This window comes from Octopus bimaculoides, chromosome 1, assembly GCF_001194135.2.
Source record: "Octopus bimaculoides isolate UCB-OBI-ISO-001 chromosome 1, ASM119413v2, whole genome shotgun sequence".
NCBI classification, from domain to species: domain Eukaryota; kingdom Metazoa; phylum Mollusca; class Cephalopoda; order Octopoda; family Octopodidae; genus Octopus; species Octopus bimaculoides.
Genome location: NC_068981.1, coordinates 56074253 through 56093949, shown reverse-complemented (window position 1 = coordinate 56093949; position 19697 = coordinate 56074253). Strand labels below are relative to the sequence as shown.

General features: G+C 34.1%; 1 protein-coding gene across 1 annotated transcript in view; it reads right to left on the bottom strand.

Annotated features, from left to right (window-relative positions):
* LOC106880993 (beta-1-syntrophin) overlaps window positions 1–19697 on the bottom strand; it is a 41899-nt gene that overhangs the window by 6480 nt on the left and 15722 nt on the right. Inside the window, exons 2-4 of the mRNA XM_014931176.2 lie at window positions 6644–7023; window positions 1418–1560; window positions 1007–1203 (exon numbers count right to left, since the gene is read on the bottom strand). Of these exons, the coding sequence (XP_014786662.1) occupies window positions 1007–1203; window positions 1418–1560; window positions 6644–7023 (720 nt within the window). The remainder of the gene's footprint in view (window positions 1–1006; window positions 1204–1417; window positions 1561–6643; window positions 7024–19697) is intronic.

The following is a 19697-nucleotide window of genomic DNA, read 5'->3' as shown; positions in this document are numbered from 1 at the left end:
AGGAAGGGCATCCAGCTGTAGAAACTCTGCCAAATTTAGATTGGAGCCTGGTGTTGCCATCCGGTTTCACCAGTCCTCAGTCAAATCGTCCAACCCATGCTAGCATGGAAAGCAGACGTTAAACGATGATGATGATGATGATAACTCTTGTATAGAACTTTTTTTTTTTCAAGACAATTTTACTCAGATTATATAAAAAGCATATCAAATGAATTCTATATATTCAAATGTACGATTGCTTCAGAAAAGAACAACTCCATTTTCATAATGAAAATTATTTTTAAAATTTGAGAGGCTTTCAAATGCTCAGGCATAAGATAACCCCCATTTTTCTGAAGGGAAATTTTCAAAGGATGAAAAAAAGAAACATTTCCTATATAGAAACAATATCTTATAAGTATTCAAACTTCACCTTAAGCAGTTCTGACAGCATAATGGAAAAATGATATATTCACAGAATACAGTAACCTATGATTGACAACTGAATGTCTGCATTTGTCTCCTAAATAAGTAATATTAGTAAGGATTATCACCATCATCATCATTTAACATCCATTTTCCATGCTGGCAAAGGTTGGATTGTAATAGTGATTTTTTTCTAACCATATTATAATCTAAAGGTATCACAAGAAGATTTAATGTTTAACAACTCAGATGATTTCAGAATCACTTAAGATAGTTACACTGGAGTATATTTTCCCATTACCAACTTCTGATTCATAGGTAGATGTGAGCCCAGCACTGGAAGCTAACAAAACACTTGTTATTTAAGTAGAACACTACACTATTTACCAAATACCATATAGTATTGATTAATTTACCGCTAAGAAAATTTGAGTATTGGAAGTTACAAATCTTGGCTAACACTCCCAACCAGTACCATATATGTATGCAATAGTTAGCCAACACACTTAGTCAGCCAACAGCAACTCTACAGAATAACAAAAAAAGAAAAAACAAGAATATTTGTAGAATTATGAAAATTTGCAAAACAACAAATACATACCACATATAACTTCTTTAACAAGCACAGCAGCACCATGTGCCCCCTGCACTAAGGCACGAGACCAACTTGCAAGGTCTCTTTGTGTTTCAACTCGAAAGATGTGTGTGTCAATACCTTGCCGCGTTCCTGAACGTGTTCCAAATGTGAGAATGTCAGAATCAGTTGTTGGATTATATTGTCGACCAGAATGGACAAGTCTGCAAGAGAAGGAATAAAAAGAATACAATCCCATAAAAGAAAAACACCTAAAATCAGGAATAACTATTATAGTCAATCCCTTTATTGCTTCTACATGAGTGTAAAATAGATATGCATTTTTTTAACATAATCTAAACAAAAATAGAAAAAACATCAGACAAAACTTTAAAAAAGATGGTGGAACTGACAGTTAAATAATCGTGGATAGTTTACCTAGTAGCAAGTAATGAATGACTCTGAAATGGTGTTGCCCATTCTTCTTTACTCCAAGGAGCAGTGTCATAGAGTAGCATATCTTGATCAGTCAAAGCAACAAAGACAGGTTTCCAAGTAGGAGTACCTTGATCATTCAAAAGCTAAAATAAACAAATAACAAGAAATCAAAACAAATCTGCAATACAGAGCAGTCCACTGTTTGACAGATATGTTCCTCTGTCAAACTAATTCAACATTTACAATTTCTTCCATAACAAACCAATGGTTTCAAAAACACGTTCATATGAATTAAGAATTTAAACAAATTTCAAGCTAATAGACTTATATAACATTTATCCACTTTTAAACTCACATTGTTGCTTCAATAAGTCTACTTGTTTGTCAAGTGAATTTTGTAATTGTTACTGAGTGATTATCTCAATTCTGCCAGAACAGATACAAAGTACGGAACAGACAATCAAAATCTTAGGTGTAACCCACAGATCCAAGACTTTCATCATCATTATCAAACAAATGTCTGCCTTCCATGCTGGCATGGGTGTGACACTGGATGTGTAAATGTATAATGTACAGGAGATTGGTTTTGAGACAAATTTCACTTTTCATTCAAGCAAAAATTTCAAGACTTAAAAAAAAAGGAAGTGGTAATTTTTTGAAGAAAATTCAGTTGTATATTGAGCAAAGACAATGCAGAAGATCACTTTTTTTCATTTTCTTATGTTAAACAATACAGGCAGGATTTGGTGCTAAGAAGAGGATTTACCCATATGGCATAGAAACTAAGAATAACATACAAATGAAAGAAAGAAATTCTTTTTCTTTAACCAATTAGACTAAGCAATACTGGTGAACTTTGAAGAATCAAAACTACCTTCCTGATTCCCTACCAATCTTTAAACAATTTCTCAGTCATCATTGGTTTCAATTGTTATTTCTTATAATCACATGTAATATTCAAAATATTTGGTTGGCCATTTACACCTGAATATCATTGCAAACAAACATGGCTTCAAAGAGAGAGAGCTCATATTTTTGTTATATTCTTTAAAAAATCTTATGACCATGTAACAGCTGTATCAGTCAAAATAACTGCTTTAATAGTTAAGTCATAAGTGCTATGATCTGTACACTGGTTAGATGATGCAGTCATGGAAAAGACACAACCAAGGAAAATGAAAGCTGAAAGTAATTGGAAACAAACAGTGAAAATTGATAAAGGAAACTATTACAGCTAAAATTATCAGGAAAAATGCACTATTACCTTACTCAACCAATTTCAACAAAGATCAAGGATTATAAAAGTGGGAAGGAGAATATTGATAAGAACCCTTTGCAACATCAAATGACTTGATATTATTTGTCATGAAGTGGTGCTCATCTTGGCCTGGAGGCAATCAATGGCATAAAACTAAAACATGGATTTTTTACATCGTTTTATTTTTAATTGCAAGTGGGTCATGCTAAACAAATCAAGAAATAAAGGCAATGCTGATCAAATCAAGCACAACACACATGCAAAATAAACCTAAACCAAGAATGAGTACAAGCTATCAAAATCCAGCGAAGAGAATGTACCAAGCAAAATCAAATGTATGATTTTTATAGCACAAATCCAGTATACAATCACTGCAGATGAAAGAACTGCAACATTAAAAATTTTGTTGATAAAATTAGACCTCAATGAGCTTGAAATTGGGATAAAGAACAAAATCAATAACTGACAGATTCTAATAACCAAAAGGTAGGAGGGCCACTATATCAGCCAACATGTAGCCATAACAATCAGATTAATGATATGGAACATTCTATATTTATATTTAAGCACCAAAATTAGTTTCTAAAATAGATGTCTACATGCAGCAGGAAAGTGATCTAATTAAAACCAATATAATCAACAGCAACTGAAGACATTAATCAGTGGAAAACATTGTAGACTACAGACATAAGTCTATAATCAATTAACAGTGAAGATAACAATATTGACTGAAAATTTAATACTTCTTTTTTTTTTTTTTTTTTTTAATTTGTCAGAAGACAACAAATTTGTAGATGAGGGACATAATGTAATTCAGTATATTACCAGTTGATCCTGGAATAATGAAAGGCCGAATGACAGAATGGAAATTAGGATTTTAAGTCAGAACATAAAAGTGATATAACTAAATACCTCAGAGGATTTTGTCATATGCTCTACCAATCCTGCCATTTAACATCCTAAAAATAATAATGACTTCTTAGAAAGGAAGCAAAGCCTTGTATTTAGAGGAGGAACAAAGTCAACTTTACTGACCCCAGTATTAGAATGGCATTTAATTGACCTCAAGAAGATAAAAACCAAAGTTGACCTCAACAAGATTGGTAAAGACACTTTATTTAATATATATTAATATTAAGCATGGGCTAGATCATCCCATAGGAGAGCAGCTTTAAATCACATCAGTGAAGAATAGCATTCTAAAATCAAATCTAACGACTTACTTTCATATTTTTCTTGATCTATTTTACTTTCAACTCCTGCTTCTTTTTCAACCAACCATTACTGCAGTCACCTCTCCTGCATACTTTGACAAATGCAGCGGATACTTTATACACTTTATTAGTGTCATACTATTTTTATTGTTAAAGTTTCTTGTTTGGGATATTACAGTTGCACTAACATTTTCACACTGTTATTCTTAACATTTTCATAACATTAAATGGGGAAAAAAGCTGACATAATCTACATTTATTTTATGATTAATACCATTAGTATTAGATGCTCTTTAATGAGCTGGGGTTCAAATTAGTGTACTTTTGTAGCTTCATTAACAAAATAAGTCTTAAACATGTTATTTAATACTCACAAAACATGAAACATACAAAAGCACATGGCTCAGTGGTTAGAGCGTTGGACTCACAATCATGAGGCAGTGAGCTCAATCCCTAGACTTGGCTGTGTATTGTGTTCTTGAGCAAGACACTTTATTTCACATTGCTCTAGTTCACTCAGCTGTAGAAATGAGTTGCGATGTCAATAGTGCCAAGCTGTATCGGTCTTTGCCTTTGTTTGTGGACAAGATATCTCAAGAACTGCTGGCTGGATTCAGATGTAACTTTCAGGAATGTTTGGCCTTGTGACTGGCATGATCTGACTAGATTTGGGGACTGATCTGATACTGAGCAAGGATTCTGGATTGTTATATTTACTTTACTTTACATGGAGTATTACGATCTCACATTCACTTTCAAGTATTTCTCTGATTATCTCCCCTGAAAACACACTCATGGTTTCCATGTAAGTTATGGCGGCATTGCTGTTTCCAACATTTTATTTTTGTTTCTCTATAATTAATTTTACTTGCGTCTCTATCTTAGTAGAAACTGATGGATAAAGAAATCAAACTACATAAACAAACGGCAGCAAAACCGTTCAGAAATTAAATAACACAAACATATTCAGTAACAATAATAAATTTAATTTATCCTTGACAATTTTTAGTTTTACCAATTTTGAATATATCATTCCTGTTTTAAACCTCTTACCTACTTAACAATTGCATTTCTAGCTCTGCCTTGAAGGAAGCTTTACTTCTTGGACTCACGTTTTTGTGTGCAACAATGTTGTTAAACCTCCACTAACAGCACTGTATGCAGCTCCTTTCTGGTTTTTTTTCATGCACAGATAAATTTTTCACTATAGACCTTTAATGGTCGTAAAGACACTATATCAGTGGATAGACTAAAAAAGGCCTTCATAGAGAAAACTGTCCCTGTTCCCACTGCAGATGACAGACACACAGCATTACAAACACGGCCTGCACACCTACCTTCACATTCCATAACTACCATTGAGATCGATCCAGACAAGAATTCTGGATTATTTTTCCGTTTTCTTTACTCAATTTTTGAGAGTGGTTGGGTTCATTTTTAGTATTCTCACTTGTGAGAGCAGTCGAGTTTATTTCAGATATTCTCATTTTAAAAATCATCTCTGGATAATCATTGAGAGGATATTGGTGTTGCCTTGGTGGACGTTTGTGCTCTCAGAGTGCTCTTGTTATTGTTTAATGTTATTGTAGCATTGTGATGGTATGGTCGAATTGACAATTTGGCAGACAAAATGCCTAGCAATATTTAGCTATGTTTCTTCACACGCTGAGATCATGCCAGGATTGACTTTGCCTTTCATTTCATCAAGATCAATAAAATTTTTAGGACTGATTTAATCATGTAATCCCTCCCCTAAATATGTGTCTTTGTTTCAAAGTACACAGAAAAGCTAAATGTAAACAGAATAAATATTATGCAGAACATAGTGTAGCTGAAATACAAAGATTATTCACATGTTTTTATTGCAATTTAAACAGAGCAAATCAGATCATATTATATATATATATATATATATATATATATATATATATTATTCATTAGCAATAATGTTGACAATAAAGTTTTGGCCAGCCTAGCCTCCAATGGACTGTCCAATGAAGGCTAAGCAGTCTAAAACGTCAAAGTTACTATCAACACTATTCTTTTAAAGATTATCAAATATATACTCTACAATAAGCATTGAATAATCCTTCAGTTTAATGAAAACTTGTCTTTATTATAACTCAACATGAAAACAAACATTAATATAGATACATGTGTGTGTGTGGTTCAGGGTCATAATCCTGAAAGACAATCCCAAAAAGTCAAAATCTTGAAGAGATATTTTGTGAAAAACTAATAAAAAAAAAAACTTTCTTAAAGGATATTTATTTACAATTGTAAAAAGAGATTTATTGGAAAAATGTTAATGTATAATAAGGGTAAATTGTACAGAGGTAGCCTACACAAGCTGACCTACTTTTATGATAATTAACTATATTTTAAAGTCTTGCATCACAATGAATAGCTGCTTTTTATTTGGTAGGATCAGCATGGCTCTCTTTGGTGAATATATTCATCTTCAACACAAGAAATTGTGGTCTAATGAAGTGTGAAAGTAAAGGGAGACAAGTAAGTGTGCAAAGCTAGATTTATGCGATGGTGAGCAGTATAAGACATTCATTCAAAATTTCAACATTTGGGATTTTGATTTTTTGTAGTTATAGTATTTGGAATTGCAGTCTTCCAAATATTGTAATCCTAAAAGATCACAATCTCTAAAGATTCTGATCTTTTAGGATTCCAATATTTAAGATTATGACATTCAAGAGTGTATCATTCACAATTATGATCAATACCTAACATATATCTCACCTGTTCAGATAACCATCCCATATGCTTTAGTTCTCTCTGATTTGGTGCAGTGCTCATAATCTGGTTGGCCTCTATGATTGTCAGGGCTGTTAGTAACACTATATTGGAATAAATTGCATTGAACCAATCCTGAGCAGTGACAACATCAGGAAAACGAAGAATACAGGAACTCTTTGTGTCAGGAGAATGAAGTTCAATTGTTAATTTTTCAGGATCAGACATTTCATGATTTCTACATATATAACATAGTTTCAAAGGGATTGGCTTTGACTCAGTCCAATTTGATTTAGAATCATCTTTGATTTCTTGAGGGCCCCAGCCAATTTCACTGAGAGCAGAATTCTTTTTAAAATAAGGTGTAACTTCTCGAAGATATTTCACTGTCAAAAACAATAAAAACAAAAATATACAATTTCAAAGTTATATTTTATAACATAAAAATTTTGTTCTACATTAAATATTTATGCTTCAAATCAGATAAACATATAAATGAACATATTAAAAAACATTATTATGATGTTGTTGACCTATGACTGTGCAGACCTGCAATAAACAGCATTCCAGTTGTGACCATCTCAACTCTCTGCAAGTTTATCCAAGATTGCATTATATAATGTCTTTTTTCTTTTTCTTTTTAAGTTGCTTGGATTTGATTTGAAGGAGATTTGACTACTATTTCTAGTATGCTAAACCATGATGTAGAGGTTCCCTCATTGGATCATTAATATTTGTTATTGTGTAGGGCAGCAAACTGGCAGAATCATTAGCACACCAGCAGTATTTCATTTTTTTTTTTTTTTACATTCTGAGTTCTAATGCCACCAAGGTCAACTTTACCTTTCATCCTTTTGGGGTTGATAAAATAAGTACCAGTTGAGTACTGGAGTCGATGTAAATGACTTATCTCCATCCCCAAAATTACTGGCCCTGTACCAAAATTTGAAACCAATTTCTGTTATATCACTTAGTGTCAGAGTGGAGAGCCAGCTATAAAAGCACTTGTTCATGTCATATAAATCATCCCAAAGTAAAATGTAAACAGAAAAATAGACTTCTCTGTTCTGTAAAAGAAAATTAGCCATTAAAGAGTTAAATCACATATTGTAAGATTGATATCATATACAAATTGACAGGATGGTGAGCTGTCTTTCAAACAGTCACCAGTTTATATCATGTTACCAGTGTGTTGTATTTATGACAAATACACTTAACTTTCAACTACCCGAATCAACTTAATGATAAGTATCAGCAGTTAGGTTTACAACAATTCATTGTGGTAAGTTGAGCCAAAAAGTAAGTAATTCACCCTAGGCTATAGCAAAAGACACAAAATAAAGTAAGCTAAAGAAATTAAACAGAGAACAAAACAATAATTATGTACATAGCATTTTAAATAGGTCTTATAGCTTAGAAACCACATGTACTTACTAAGTCAACTAAAACAATTAGAGATTATTTGGAGGCATTTATTTGTGTGGTGTCATTCACAGTCAAAGCCTACTTCAGTGTTAGTTCTTATAAGGGAAGGGTATAATTGGAATGTAAGGATGTTATATTGCTATAATAAGAAACGAAACTGTTCTCATTAAACAGCACTTTTGCAGCTTTATACAAATTTTGAAACATTCAGGAAAAAGAAAGTAACGATTGTTATATGGATATATATTTTATTTACGGATTAGGTCAAATGTTCCTCAATTTATAAAGGTTGACTTGTTTTTATTTCTCAAGCTATATTTCTACAGAATTATATGCTATGTAAGAAGTCCCATACATCTTACTCTCTTTTATCATTCATTCACATCACTCTTGTGCCTTGCAGTGATGTCCAAAGGGTTTCTGATTCCATGTGCATACACAACTAACTTGGAAAGTAATTCAATAAAGAAAATGCATTAATGAAAAAGAAATTATTTTAGTGTGATTTTGTTTTTAACTTCTTAAGACAGTTTATCTAATACCATTCTAATAGCCTGAAAACATGGCTGTAAATTAATGAACATGAAGAAGTTGAATTCCACCTCATTTTCATTAACAAATAAATAGAAACATTCAAAACAGCAAAACATTAAAATTTATTTATTGTAAGTCAAAGTCAAAAAAAAATTTGGTTACTTTAAGGATAGTGATAAAAGAATAACAGGATAATATCTAAAACTTTATCAACCTCATATATTTAAGATGTGCTTATGGGAGAAGGGCTTGTGCTTGTGGCCTTTGCAGAACCTCTGAGATTAGTGAGACTTGCATAGTTGATAATCTTGAACTACTGCAAAATGATGGCTGTAAAGAAACAAGAGCAGGGAGGTAATCCCAGAGAGCTAGTATTGTGGTGAGGAAAGAATAGATAAACAGTAGTGTGGAGGTGGGGTCATAATATGGATGTATGGATGGCAAAAACAGAGATAAATGAATCAGTTGAAACTGAGTGGAGGTGGCACAAAATCAACCATACCCAAAAAGTGACTGTTGTAATAGCAGTAAGACAGTAAGTGCAAAGAGACAGCTTGTCTGAAAGCTAGAAATAGGAGTATATTAGCTGGCAAGTAAATTCATACCATCAATTGGGAAAAGGAGGAGTTTGAGACGGGCATGATATAGGATGTTTGCATATGTAATGGCAGCACCATCCCAGATGTCAATGAAATATTCAATTGTGGGTCTCATTTGAGCTTTGTAGAAAGTTTGCAATTATTGGGAGCTGAAGTATTTTCAGACCCTAAACAGGAAAGCCAATCATGGTTATGTTGTGAATGTGCATGTACTAGAAGTAATGGTGAAATTTAACATTTATAATGATTTAAAGTGTTCTTGTGACATGTTGTTCACGTTTAGATGAAGTAGAAGATTATTTTCTTGGTATATGTGGTGGTTGTGTCTTTGTAATGGTGAAGAAAACAAGATTAATATCCCATTGGAGGAAGTTTTTGAGGTCTCTATTTATAAAGTCAGTGGAAGTTTGGAGCAAAGTGTCTGGGTTGAATGTAGATGAAGCTTGGTTGCTGAACATTGGTGAAGAATCTAGGGTGGTATCATCTGCATAAGAGTGGGGATTGTTGGAGATGAAAGCAAACAGATTGTTGATGAACAGGAAGAAGAGTACAGAGGACAAAACCAAATCTTTGTTAACTCAAAAGTTTATAGAATGTGTATCAGAGTGCAGTGATATTAGCTAACAAGAAACCTGCAATGCAAGAGATAAATGAAACCTATAGACGCTTATTCAGGTAATCTCAACATGACACTTTTTCCAAACCTGTTTCCTTAGCAATGAAAATGGGTAGGTACCAGCAACTTTATTACATAACTCATCTAGCCTGCCTAAAGGTTGAAGTTAAATTTTAAATCAGTTTTCATAAAAATTCCTCATGACAGTTAAAACTTCACTAAACTTGAAAGTGAGTATTAATAGAATGAAATACTATATATCCAACTGAATTAATCTCACTGAAAGCCTCAAGTGTCAGGTTGATATCCAATTTGAATTTTCAAGGAAAGGCTCATCTTAATTTGCTGAGAGTATTTTCAAGTAAAATGTGACAAAGGGATAAAACAGATTGTTTTAAGGAGCCACCACATTCAAAATAAGTTTTCTTTGAAACCTGTAGTGCACATATGTTGTTGGCACTCCATCGCTTATGACGTCGAGGTTTCCAGTTGATCCGATCAACGGAACAGCCTGCGCGTGAAATTAACGTGCAAGTGGCTGAGCACTCCACAGACACGTGTACCCTTAACGTAGTTCTCGGGGGTATTCAGTGTGACACAGTGTGACAAGGCTGACCCTTTGAATTACAGGCACAACAGAAACAGGAAGTAAGAGTGAGAGAAAGTTGTGGTGAAAGAGTACAGCAGGGTTGGCCACCATCCCCTGTCGGAGCCTCGTGGAGCTTTAGGTGTTTTCGCTCAATAAACACTCACAACACCCGGTCTGGGAATCGAAACCGCGATCCTATGACCGCGAGTCTGCTGCCCTAACGACTAGGCCATTGCGCCTCCACTGTAGTGCACATATACACATACCACAAACTGAAAACATACTGAAATCCTTAGAGAAGTAGATTTTAAAACTATAATGTTTCAAGTATCTGTTTATCTCTTAATTATGACACCATGGAGACAAGTATTATAAATAAAATAGATATTGTAAAACAACATAAAGAATATTCAACTAGGATGACAAAGTAGGGAACTTTAAACACTGTTGGCCTTTGTACAAGCTCTTTAACTCTCAGGATATCAAACAAAATAAATGGTTATAGCAGATAATTAGGAAGATGCTGGCATCTGAATATATAAAGGTCACATAAGGAAATGTCATTTAAATTACAAAGATATTAAACCAAATACTAAAACAACCAAAATAAAAATAACCCTAAAGATCAAGTTATTTAAATATAATGTTCACTTTGCATTTGAGCTAGAAAACAACTACAACCATTCACCAAGTAAAAATAATTCAAACATCAAGTTCTCTACTTTCTCTGAGCATCAACAAATATAAACAGCAAAAAGTTTTAGATTTAAAGAATCTTTATTTACTTAATAACATTGTCAGCAATTTTCTTCATTTGCATATGAAAAGAAACATGAACAAACAATTGAATTGTTGTGTGAATTTCAGTTTCCTATCTTGTTTGGTAATAATTTGCAGTTTCAAATATAGCCAGTATGCAGGAGACCTCAGTGTAGAGGCCACCTGCAAAGTAAGCATTTAGTATTAAAAAAACACTATTCTGAATTGTTAATACATCAACAAGTTGAAAAGGATAAGAATCTGAAACTAAGTTTTACCTGAATTCACACAGAATTAGTGGTTAAATTCATAAATACAGGGAACAAATGAATTCCTTAACATCTAATGATGTTGAGTCCCTCATTACTTACTATAAAATAGACAATCTATTTTTCCAGAGTTACATCATTCTAGAATTCCAGGTGTCAAAATTACATTAATCTTTACACTTTCATGCACTAAGAGAACTTCTACAAGCTTTGCGATTATTGAGAAAGTGTTTAAAACATACAGCTGACAAAACAATGTCAATGGTACAAAAATGTTTTTCTCATATAGTTTATAAAAAAAAACTAAAGACCAAATAACTAAAACAGTGACAACATTAAACAAGAAAAAAAGTGGAGGGAGAATAACTAAACTAAAATAATGAAAGAACAAACAACTGCGTATCACAAGAGTCAAATAGCAATGGGAAAAAAATTTCGACAGGCGAAATTTCTCAAAACTTTTTTCCCATAACTCTCAAAGTAATTTTATTCGTAAACACTGATGATAAAGATTGTGTATCATTATCATCATTATCTTAATGCTTATTCCTTAACATGTGCTTGATTAGGATATAAACCTGTTATATTACATTTAGCAACAAAACTACTTGAAACAGTTTAATGGGTTAGTTAATGCAGCAGACACACATTATTCTTACTCAATACTCAACACAGAATATTTTACATTACAAAACATAACTACAGTTAAAGAGATGACTGACAGGAATTAACAGATGTCACAGCCAAGAATGTAGGACAAGGAAATAAAACAGCCATATAAAGAATGTGGTAACATTATATATACTAGACAATATATATATTAATGGTTCTCAAACTACTACAAGTCAAGAGATGCAAAAAAAAATATGAGCATAGAAGAAATTCCAGAGGATTAACTTTCTGGGGAAGATTAGGTATAGTAGTTAGTGCAAGGCCTAGGGCACAAAATGGGTGATGAACAGAAAAGACACAATTGAGCTGGGTAGGACCAAATGGAGGTGGCACAAGATCAGCCATCACTGGGGTGCAGTAGCCACAGATATGGCAGAGTAGTGAAGAGGCAGTGCATCTGCACATCTGTGGGTCAGAAATCACAGTATATTGATAAAAGACTTTGTGCATTTTTCTTTTCTTTTCTTGTGGATGTAGTCAAGCAACAGTGTCCCAAGAAGTGGGAGCAGCATTTTATTGTGGACCTCACATGAACTTTTTAGAGAGTTGACAACTGTTGGGAGCTGAATTATTTCCAAAGACTAACCATCTAGTCTTTGGAAAGAAGTTTTTGCTATGTTGTGGAAGTGACATTGCCAGGGAACATCATTGGAGACTGTGAGGTCATGCATTTGTAGTGACTTTGAAGGTTTTAGCTACATGTTCTCCATCATGTAGTTGAAGTAATGATTTTACAGCTAGATTCCCTTATAATTAAAAAAACTCATAGGAAACAAAACAATATAGTCTAATTCAAGCCAGTAGATTGTGTGGCTAAGCTGGAGCACTGCTATAATAATGAAACTGAAAGCAATGATAAGAGTAATTCTGGGCTTATCTCATTTTGAGTTGATTCTATCAATTATTACAGGATTCATCTGGCAGAGGAAGGCAGCAGACACTCACTAAAGTGATATAATAGTGTGCATCCTGAGAAGGTGCTGAGTGGATAAAGAATTAGTTCATCACTTCACTGGCCTCTGTGATTATCCACAATTTAGAAGGACATAAAAATCCAATTAAATTTCACATAAAAAAGACTACCCTTCCTTATAATGCAATCAAAGGTCATTAATTTAAATTAGTTAGTTACAAAATGTGTTCTTTTCTATTCTTCTGAGATGAAGTTACATTCCTATCAATCTTCAGAATATCTCAGTACTGAACTGTGCTCTTCAAATTTCAAAAACTTCTGATGGATATGGAAAGTCAATATAAGTTTGTCCCAAAAAAGGATGATGAGTCTATAACCAATAATTTTCTTAATATTTATGGTGCTATTATTGTTTAGCAATAAGTTGGCTTTGATCAAGCAGACATTATGATCAAAGGCATTTCAAACACAATCATCACATCTTTTATTCCACCTATATTATATAGTGTCCTTCATTTTTTAAGGTAGGAGTGTGTGATTTGAGGAAGATTTGGCTGCTGTTTCTAGGATGGATAGCGACCACACAGAGGTTTCTTGACTGGCTTGACTCAGTACATAATTTCTAGCTTTGTAAAAAATAAGTATCCCATTCTAAAACATACTGAAATGCCTACTGAAGATTCAGATGTAAGCTGAAGATTCTAAGCTACCAATTTGATATATTATCTACATCTCACATTTATCAAATAAAACAAACTTTTTTAATTTAACAGAATATATTCTGATATATTATTATGCAAATTTAAAATGCATTATTATAAAATTAAGTTAACATTGGATAGAAAGCAATATATATATATATATATATATATATATATATATATACATACAGAGAGAGAGACAGACAGACAGACAGACAGAGACAGAGAGAGACAGACAGACAGAGACAGAGACAGAGAGAGAGAGAACCTCAGGACACTGAACTTTTTGGGGGAGATGATAAAGAACCAAAATATCTGGCACTTTGCTGTACTCAAGAACACCTGTCCTCCACAGAAGTGTTAGGGCCCACTCCTACTGGTGAAGAGGATTGGCTTGCAAGAGTCATGTGCCAGTGTCACATAAAGGCACTCATGCTGATGGCATATTAAAAGCACCCAGACACATTGTAAAATGGTTGGTACTAGAAGCACATCCAGTTGTAGAAACCGAGTTAAATCAGAAACCGAGCTGGCAGCTCTCCAGCTTGCCAGCTCTGGTCAAACTAACCAACCCATGCCAGCATGGAAAATGGACATTAAAGTATGATGATGATGATGATGATATATACATACATAATTGTCATGGTGAAACTTACAGAACCCTGGGAGGACAGACTTGATATATCCCACCAGGTAAGGAAAACAAAATATCAGGACTTAGTCAATGAAGCCGTTGTCAAGGGATAACATCCAGATTCATTCTCCACTGAAGTCAGCTGTCACAGCTTTCCAGTTAGATCAGTATGTTATTTCCTGCAGAAGATAAGTCTGGAACCCAGACAATTGAAGAAAGCCATCAAGCAGCCAAAACTAGCTCAAGGTGATTATGGTTAATAAGAGACTATAAGTGGAACCTTTTCCATAGGTGAAGACTAGTTTAGTCCTCACTGCGCCACATAGGCAAAGTGTACAGGCTATAGAGTGAAACACTGCTGACAATACTGAAGGGTTTCCAGCATTGCAATGGATTTGGATTTAGAAGTGCTTGCAAAGTCTCTGAGTAGTTCCTGCAGTTTCTGTGTGGAGCAAAATATCTCTGATGTTTATTTCACCTATATACATACATACAAACATATTTACATATATTATTGCTTTACATCCACTGTTACATACATGCAAGGGTATGAAGGTTATTTGCCTGATAAGTTGTTTATTTCGAGGGGACGTTTCTTTTTTTTTTTTTTTTTTTTTTTTTTTTTCTATTGATAGATGTCCTTCCAATTACTAATCACTCTGTGGAGTTGGAATCAAAACAGTCTCTTCATCAGTCAAGCAACATGGGGTAAGCAGAATTAAGTGCCTGCCTCTAGAGCACAACATGCTGATACTTAATACAATTTACACTTCTAGCCAAGTGGTCTGCAATCCTTCACCTAAACCACACAGCCAAATTAGTCTAAAATAAACTGACACCAGAAAGAAAATGTAAAAATAATAACCTGGCATGACTGCGTGGTAAGAAATTTGCTTCCCAACCACATGGTTCCAGATTCAGTCCCACTGCATGGCACTTTGGGCAAGTGTCTTCTACTATAGCCTTGGGCTAAATAAAGCCTTGTGAGTGTATTCGATAGACAGAAACTGAAAGAAGCCTGTCATGTGTGTGTGTGTGTGTGTGTGTCCGTGTTTGTCCCCCACCACCACTTGACAACCAATGTTTGTTTGCATTCCCGTAACTTAGCAATTCAGCAAGAGACCAATAGAATAAGAACCAGGCTTTAAAAGAATAAGTACTAGGATCGATTTGTTCAATTCTTCACTTCAGTTCCCCAGCAATGCTGCAGTCTAATGACTGAAATAATCAAAAGGTAATAGAAGAAATTTTTTTAAATATTAAGTTTTTACTACAATTCAGTCACAACTTCTGCTACAACCACAACAACACTTACAGCTATAACAACTGTCAAAGTAATTGTCACAACTGCAACACCGCTACAACTGTTACAACCACTGTCAATTGTCACCAGTTACAGTAATGTTACAACAACTATCACAACTTGAATATTGAATCTAAACAAAAAGAAAGTTTCATAAAAATCAAAGAATATAAAAATAATATAAGAATTTTTATCTTTCACTTGTTTCAATCATTGGACTGTGGTCATGCTGATACACCACCTTGATGGGTTTAGCTGGACAAATCAATCCCAGTACTTATTTTTTTAGCCTAGTCCTTATTCCGTCAGTCTTTTTTTACTGAACTGCTAAGTTAAGGGAACATAAAATCAAGTCTGATTGTCAAGCAGAGGTGGGGGACAAACACAAGCAAACACACACACACACACATATATATATATATATATATATATATATATATATATATACCAAAATTCACATTTGAGATAGTCAGCCATGAGCTACAGTAGAAGACATTGCCCAAGGTGCAGCACAGTGGGATTGAACCTAAAACCACTTGGTTGCAAAGCAAGCTTTCCACACAGCCATACCTGTGTGCATAATAATGTTTTGATGTGATCTGTATTATTCAAAGATAAGGTTTGACTTATTTTTATTAATGTACTAGTGTATAGTGAATATTGTTGCTTAACACCAGGTTGTCTCTGACTATTCAAACACATTCCAGTTGTGACCATCCTATCTTTTCTATGGTTTGTAGACTACATTGTTTAAAGTGTCCTTACTTTATTTATGACAAGCTGTAATCTGAGAGAGCTTTAGGTATTTTTAGTAGGCCAAGTAACCACACAGAAGATTCCTCAGTGATACTAAAACTAGGCATACTGGCCATTATAATAATGTAGCATCATTTAATGAAGCAAAAGTTGCATCTTTAAATGATAGTGTATCAAATTTATGAATGATTAAGAAAATGTGAACTAGAAAGAATAAATGTACATCACTTGATCAATTTGTTTTGATCTCTAAGTCACATTCCAAAGTGAAGTATATAGAGTGAGGATAGACTTCTAATCAATGGGTCAAGAAAACAGCTGTGGACTAGGTTATCAAAGAAGATATCAGGTATAGATATATACATTGGTTTATCTGAATTGGGCCATGTGATGGTGGTAGTAATAAGATTTCAATGACATTTCTTTGAAAGAAGTTACTAGATTTTTGGAATTTTAAAAATGATTCACAGTCCTTGTTTATTTCATTTCAACTTTAGAAGAAATATAAACCATAGCAAGCGTCATCATTATTTTCTTTTTTAAGAAATAAGGATAGAAAGAGCTCAGTGGTACAAGATAAATATACATATTTATCTTGTATTGAGAAATACACATCTAACTTGTATTGCTGACACAATAAATTTGCCTTTGGAAAAAAATCTGGTTGATATGAATTATGAGACAGGTAAATTATAACAAACTGCATAAAGTGATAATATCTCAACTACAGAGGTACAAGTTTGTATATTTGACCACAGGCACTATTCTCTACATGAAATAAAGCACTAAATTTCATTTAAATCATATCCCACAACAAAGATGTGATAGCTATGAGTATTATGATAATCTTACGAAGTTCAGATCTAAATCAACATTATTGACTGTTAAAGGTGAGTTGTTTTGAAGTATTAACTCAACTATATAATTCATTGGCAACTCCACTTTCCAATATCTGTAGATGAAAGTGGACCTTACAGAAATGTATCCTCAGTAGCAATTGTCACAACAATCTGTGCAATTCCCTTACCAAACTAATCAGCCAATAATGTTTTTAAAATAATATTTGTACATCAATTACTTGCCAGTCAGAAAGTTCATGGTTCTGAAAACATTCATTGAACTACATAGCTATTATTTAGGACAAACTAGTATTTCCTAAAATTAAGTGATACAACTTAAAAACAAAATTATATATTGCACCATTAAATCAAAACTATAGTAGACCATTATTATTATGACAAGAGCAAACAAAGATGCTTTTATATGGTTACAAAACTTGAAGAATGTAACAGCCAAGTCTCAGTTAACAAACTGCTGTCTTCAAAATGGGTATCATAAATCTTAACATTATAATGACAGGATAGAGACAGCAATAAATACAATCAAATGCTGACCAATTAGGCGTTTGCCAAAGATCTTCTCAAATACTTGTGACTGAGGCTGCACAAAAACGATAACAACCTTAAAACCAATTCACTCATAAAAAATAATACAAACTATTTAGAGTATTTTATTCTTTTATTTGTTTCAATTATTTGACTGTGGCTATGCTGGAGCACTGCCTTTAGTTGAACAAATCGACCACAGGACTTATTCTTTGTAGGCCTAGTACTTATTCTATCAGTCTCTTTTGCTGAACCACTAAGTTACGAAGACATGAACACACCAGCATCGGTTGTTAAGCGATGGCAGGGGATACAAACACAGACAAACACACACACATACACACACACATATACATATATGTGTGTGCGATAGCAAAAGCTCAGGGAGATGAACTAAGGTGGAAAGTGAGACAGGAACTAGAAAAAGCAAAACTTCCCAAACCAAACATCACTAAGGAAGAAAAGTTCGCTATCAAAAGACTACAGAGTGACAATTCGATCATAATACTTCCAGCGGACAAGGGAAATGCTACAGTGGGATGAACAAGTCTGACTACTCGGAAAAATTGACAAGTCTCATAAGTGATGGTAGCTACAGCAAAGTAGAGAAAGACCCAACTCTGAAAACAGAGAGGAAGTTGTCATAGATCTTTATCAAGAACAAGGATCACTTTATACCAATGAAGTACAGACAACCGACTCAACACTATAGTAAACTACCACACATGTACAGTCTCCCTAAGATTCACAAGCATGGTATTCCATTAAGACCTATAGTGAGCTGTAGAGGTTCAGCATTCACTGAGCCACTTCCTTGTGGATATAATCAGTCCATTAGCAGGAAAGTCAACATCGTATGTGAAGAATTCCATCCACTTCACAAAAGTGATCAAGGATACCCGCCCCCCCATTGGATCAAGCCAGATGGTGAGTCTAGATATGATAAGTTTGTTCACCAAAGTCCCAACTGATGAAGCACTATCGGTGATTCAAGAAAAACTAGTGACAGACACCCATCTAAAAGAACGCACTAGTATACCAATAGGAAACTTGATGGAAATGTTGACCTTCTATGTAGAAACTACCTACATCAGAATGGACGCTGATATATATTGACAGAAGAGGGTTTAGCTATGGGTTTGCCATTATCACCAATAATAGCCAATATATACATGGAATACTTTGAGAATTTGGCTTTAGGATCAACACCACTAAAATCAACCCTATGGCTGTGATATGTTGATGACACCTTTATTCTCTGGCCCCACCAGGAAGATGTCCAAGTACTGTTAGGTCATGTGAACTCAATAAAGCCATCCATACAGTTCACAGTGGAAAAGGAAAAAGAATTAGCTAGCATTCCTGGACGTATTAATGACACGTACCAAGTATGGATCCAAGACATCCATATACCACAAGCCAACCTTCACTGGACAATACCTTAACTTCAATTCCAACCATCCATATAGTGTAAAGAGAGTAATTGCTCAGTGCCTAAAACATCGAGCAAAGAATATAAGTAGCAATCCTGAAATACACCACAAAGAAATGATCAAGCTAAGTAACAATCTATTAAGCAACAACTACCCCAAAAACATACTATCCACTCCAATTATGAAGAAAAGAGAGGATAAAACTGACCACAGTCTGTCTACCCTATGTGAAAGGCCTCTCCAAAAAGATACAAAAGATATGCAGCCCATATGACATCAGTACAGTATTCAAGAGTAATACAACACTTCGCAGATACCTCCTTCGAGTAAAACCACCAATGGAAGAGAATATGACCAAAGACTGCGTGTACTCCATCCCATGCTGTCCCCTCAAAATAAGGGTAGAGGAACATCACAAAGCTGTGACATGAAGAGATATTGATAAATCAGGTATAGCTAATCAAGTATGGAA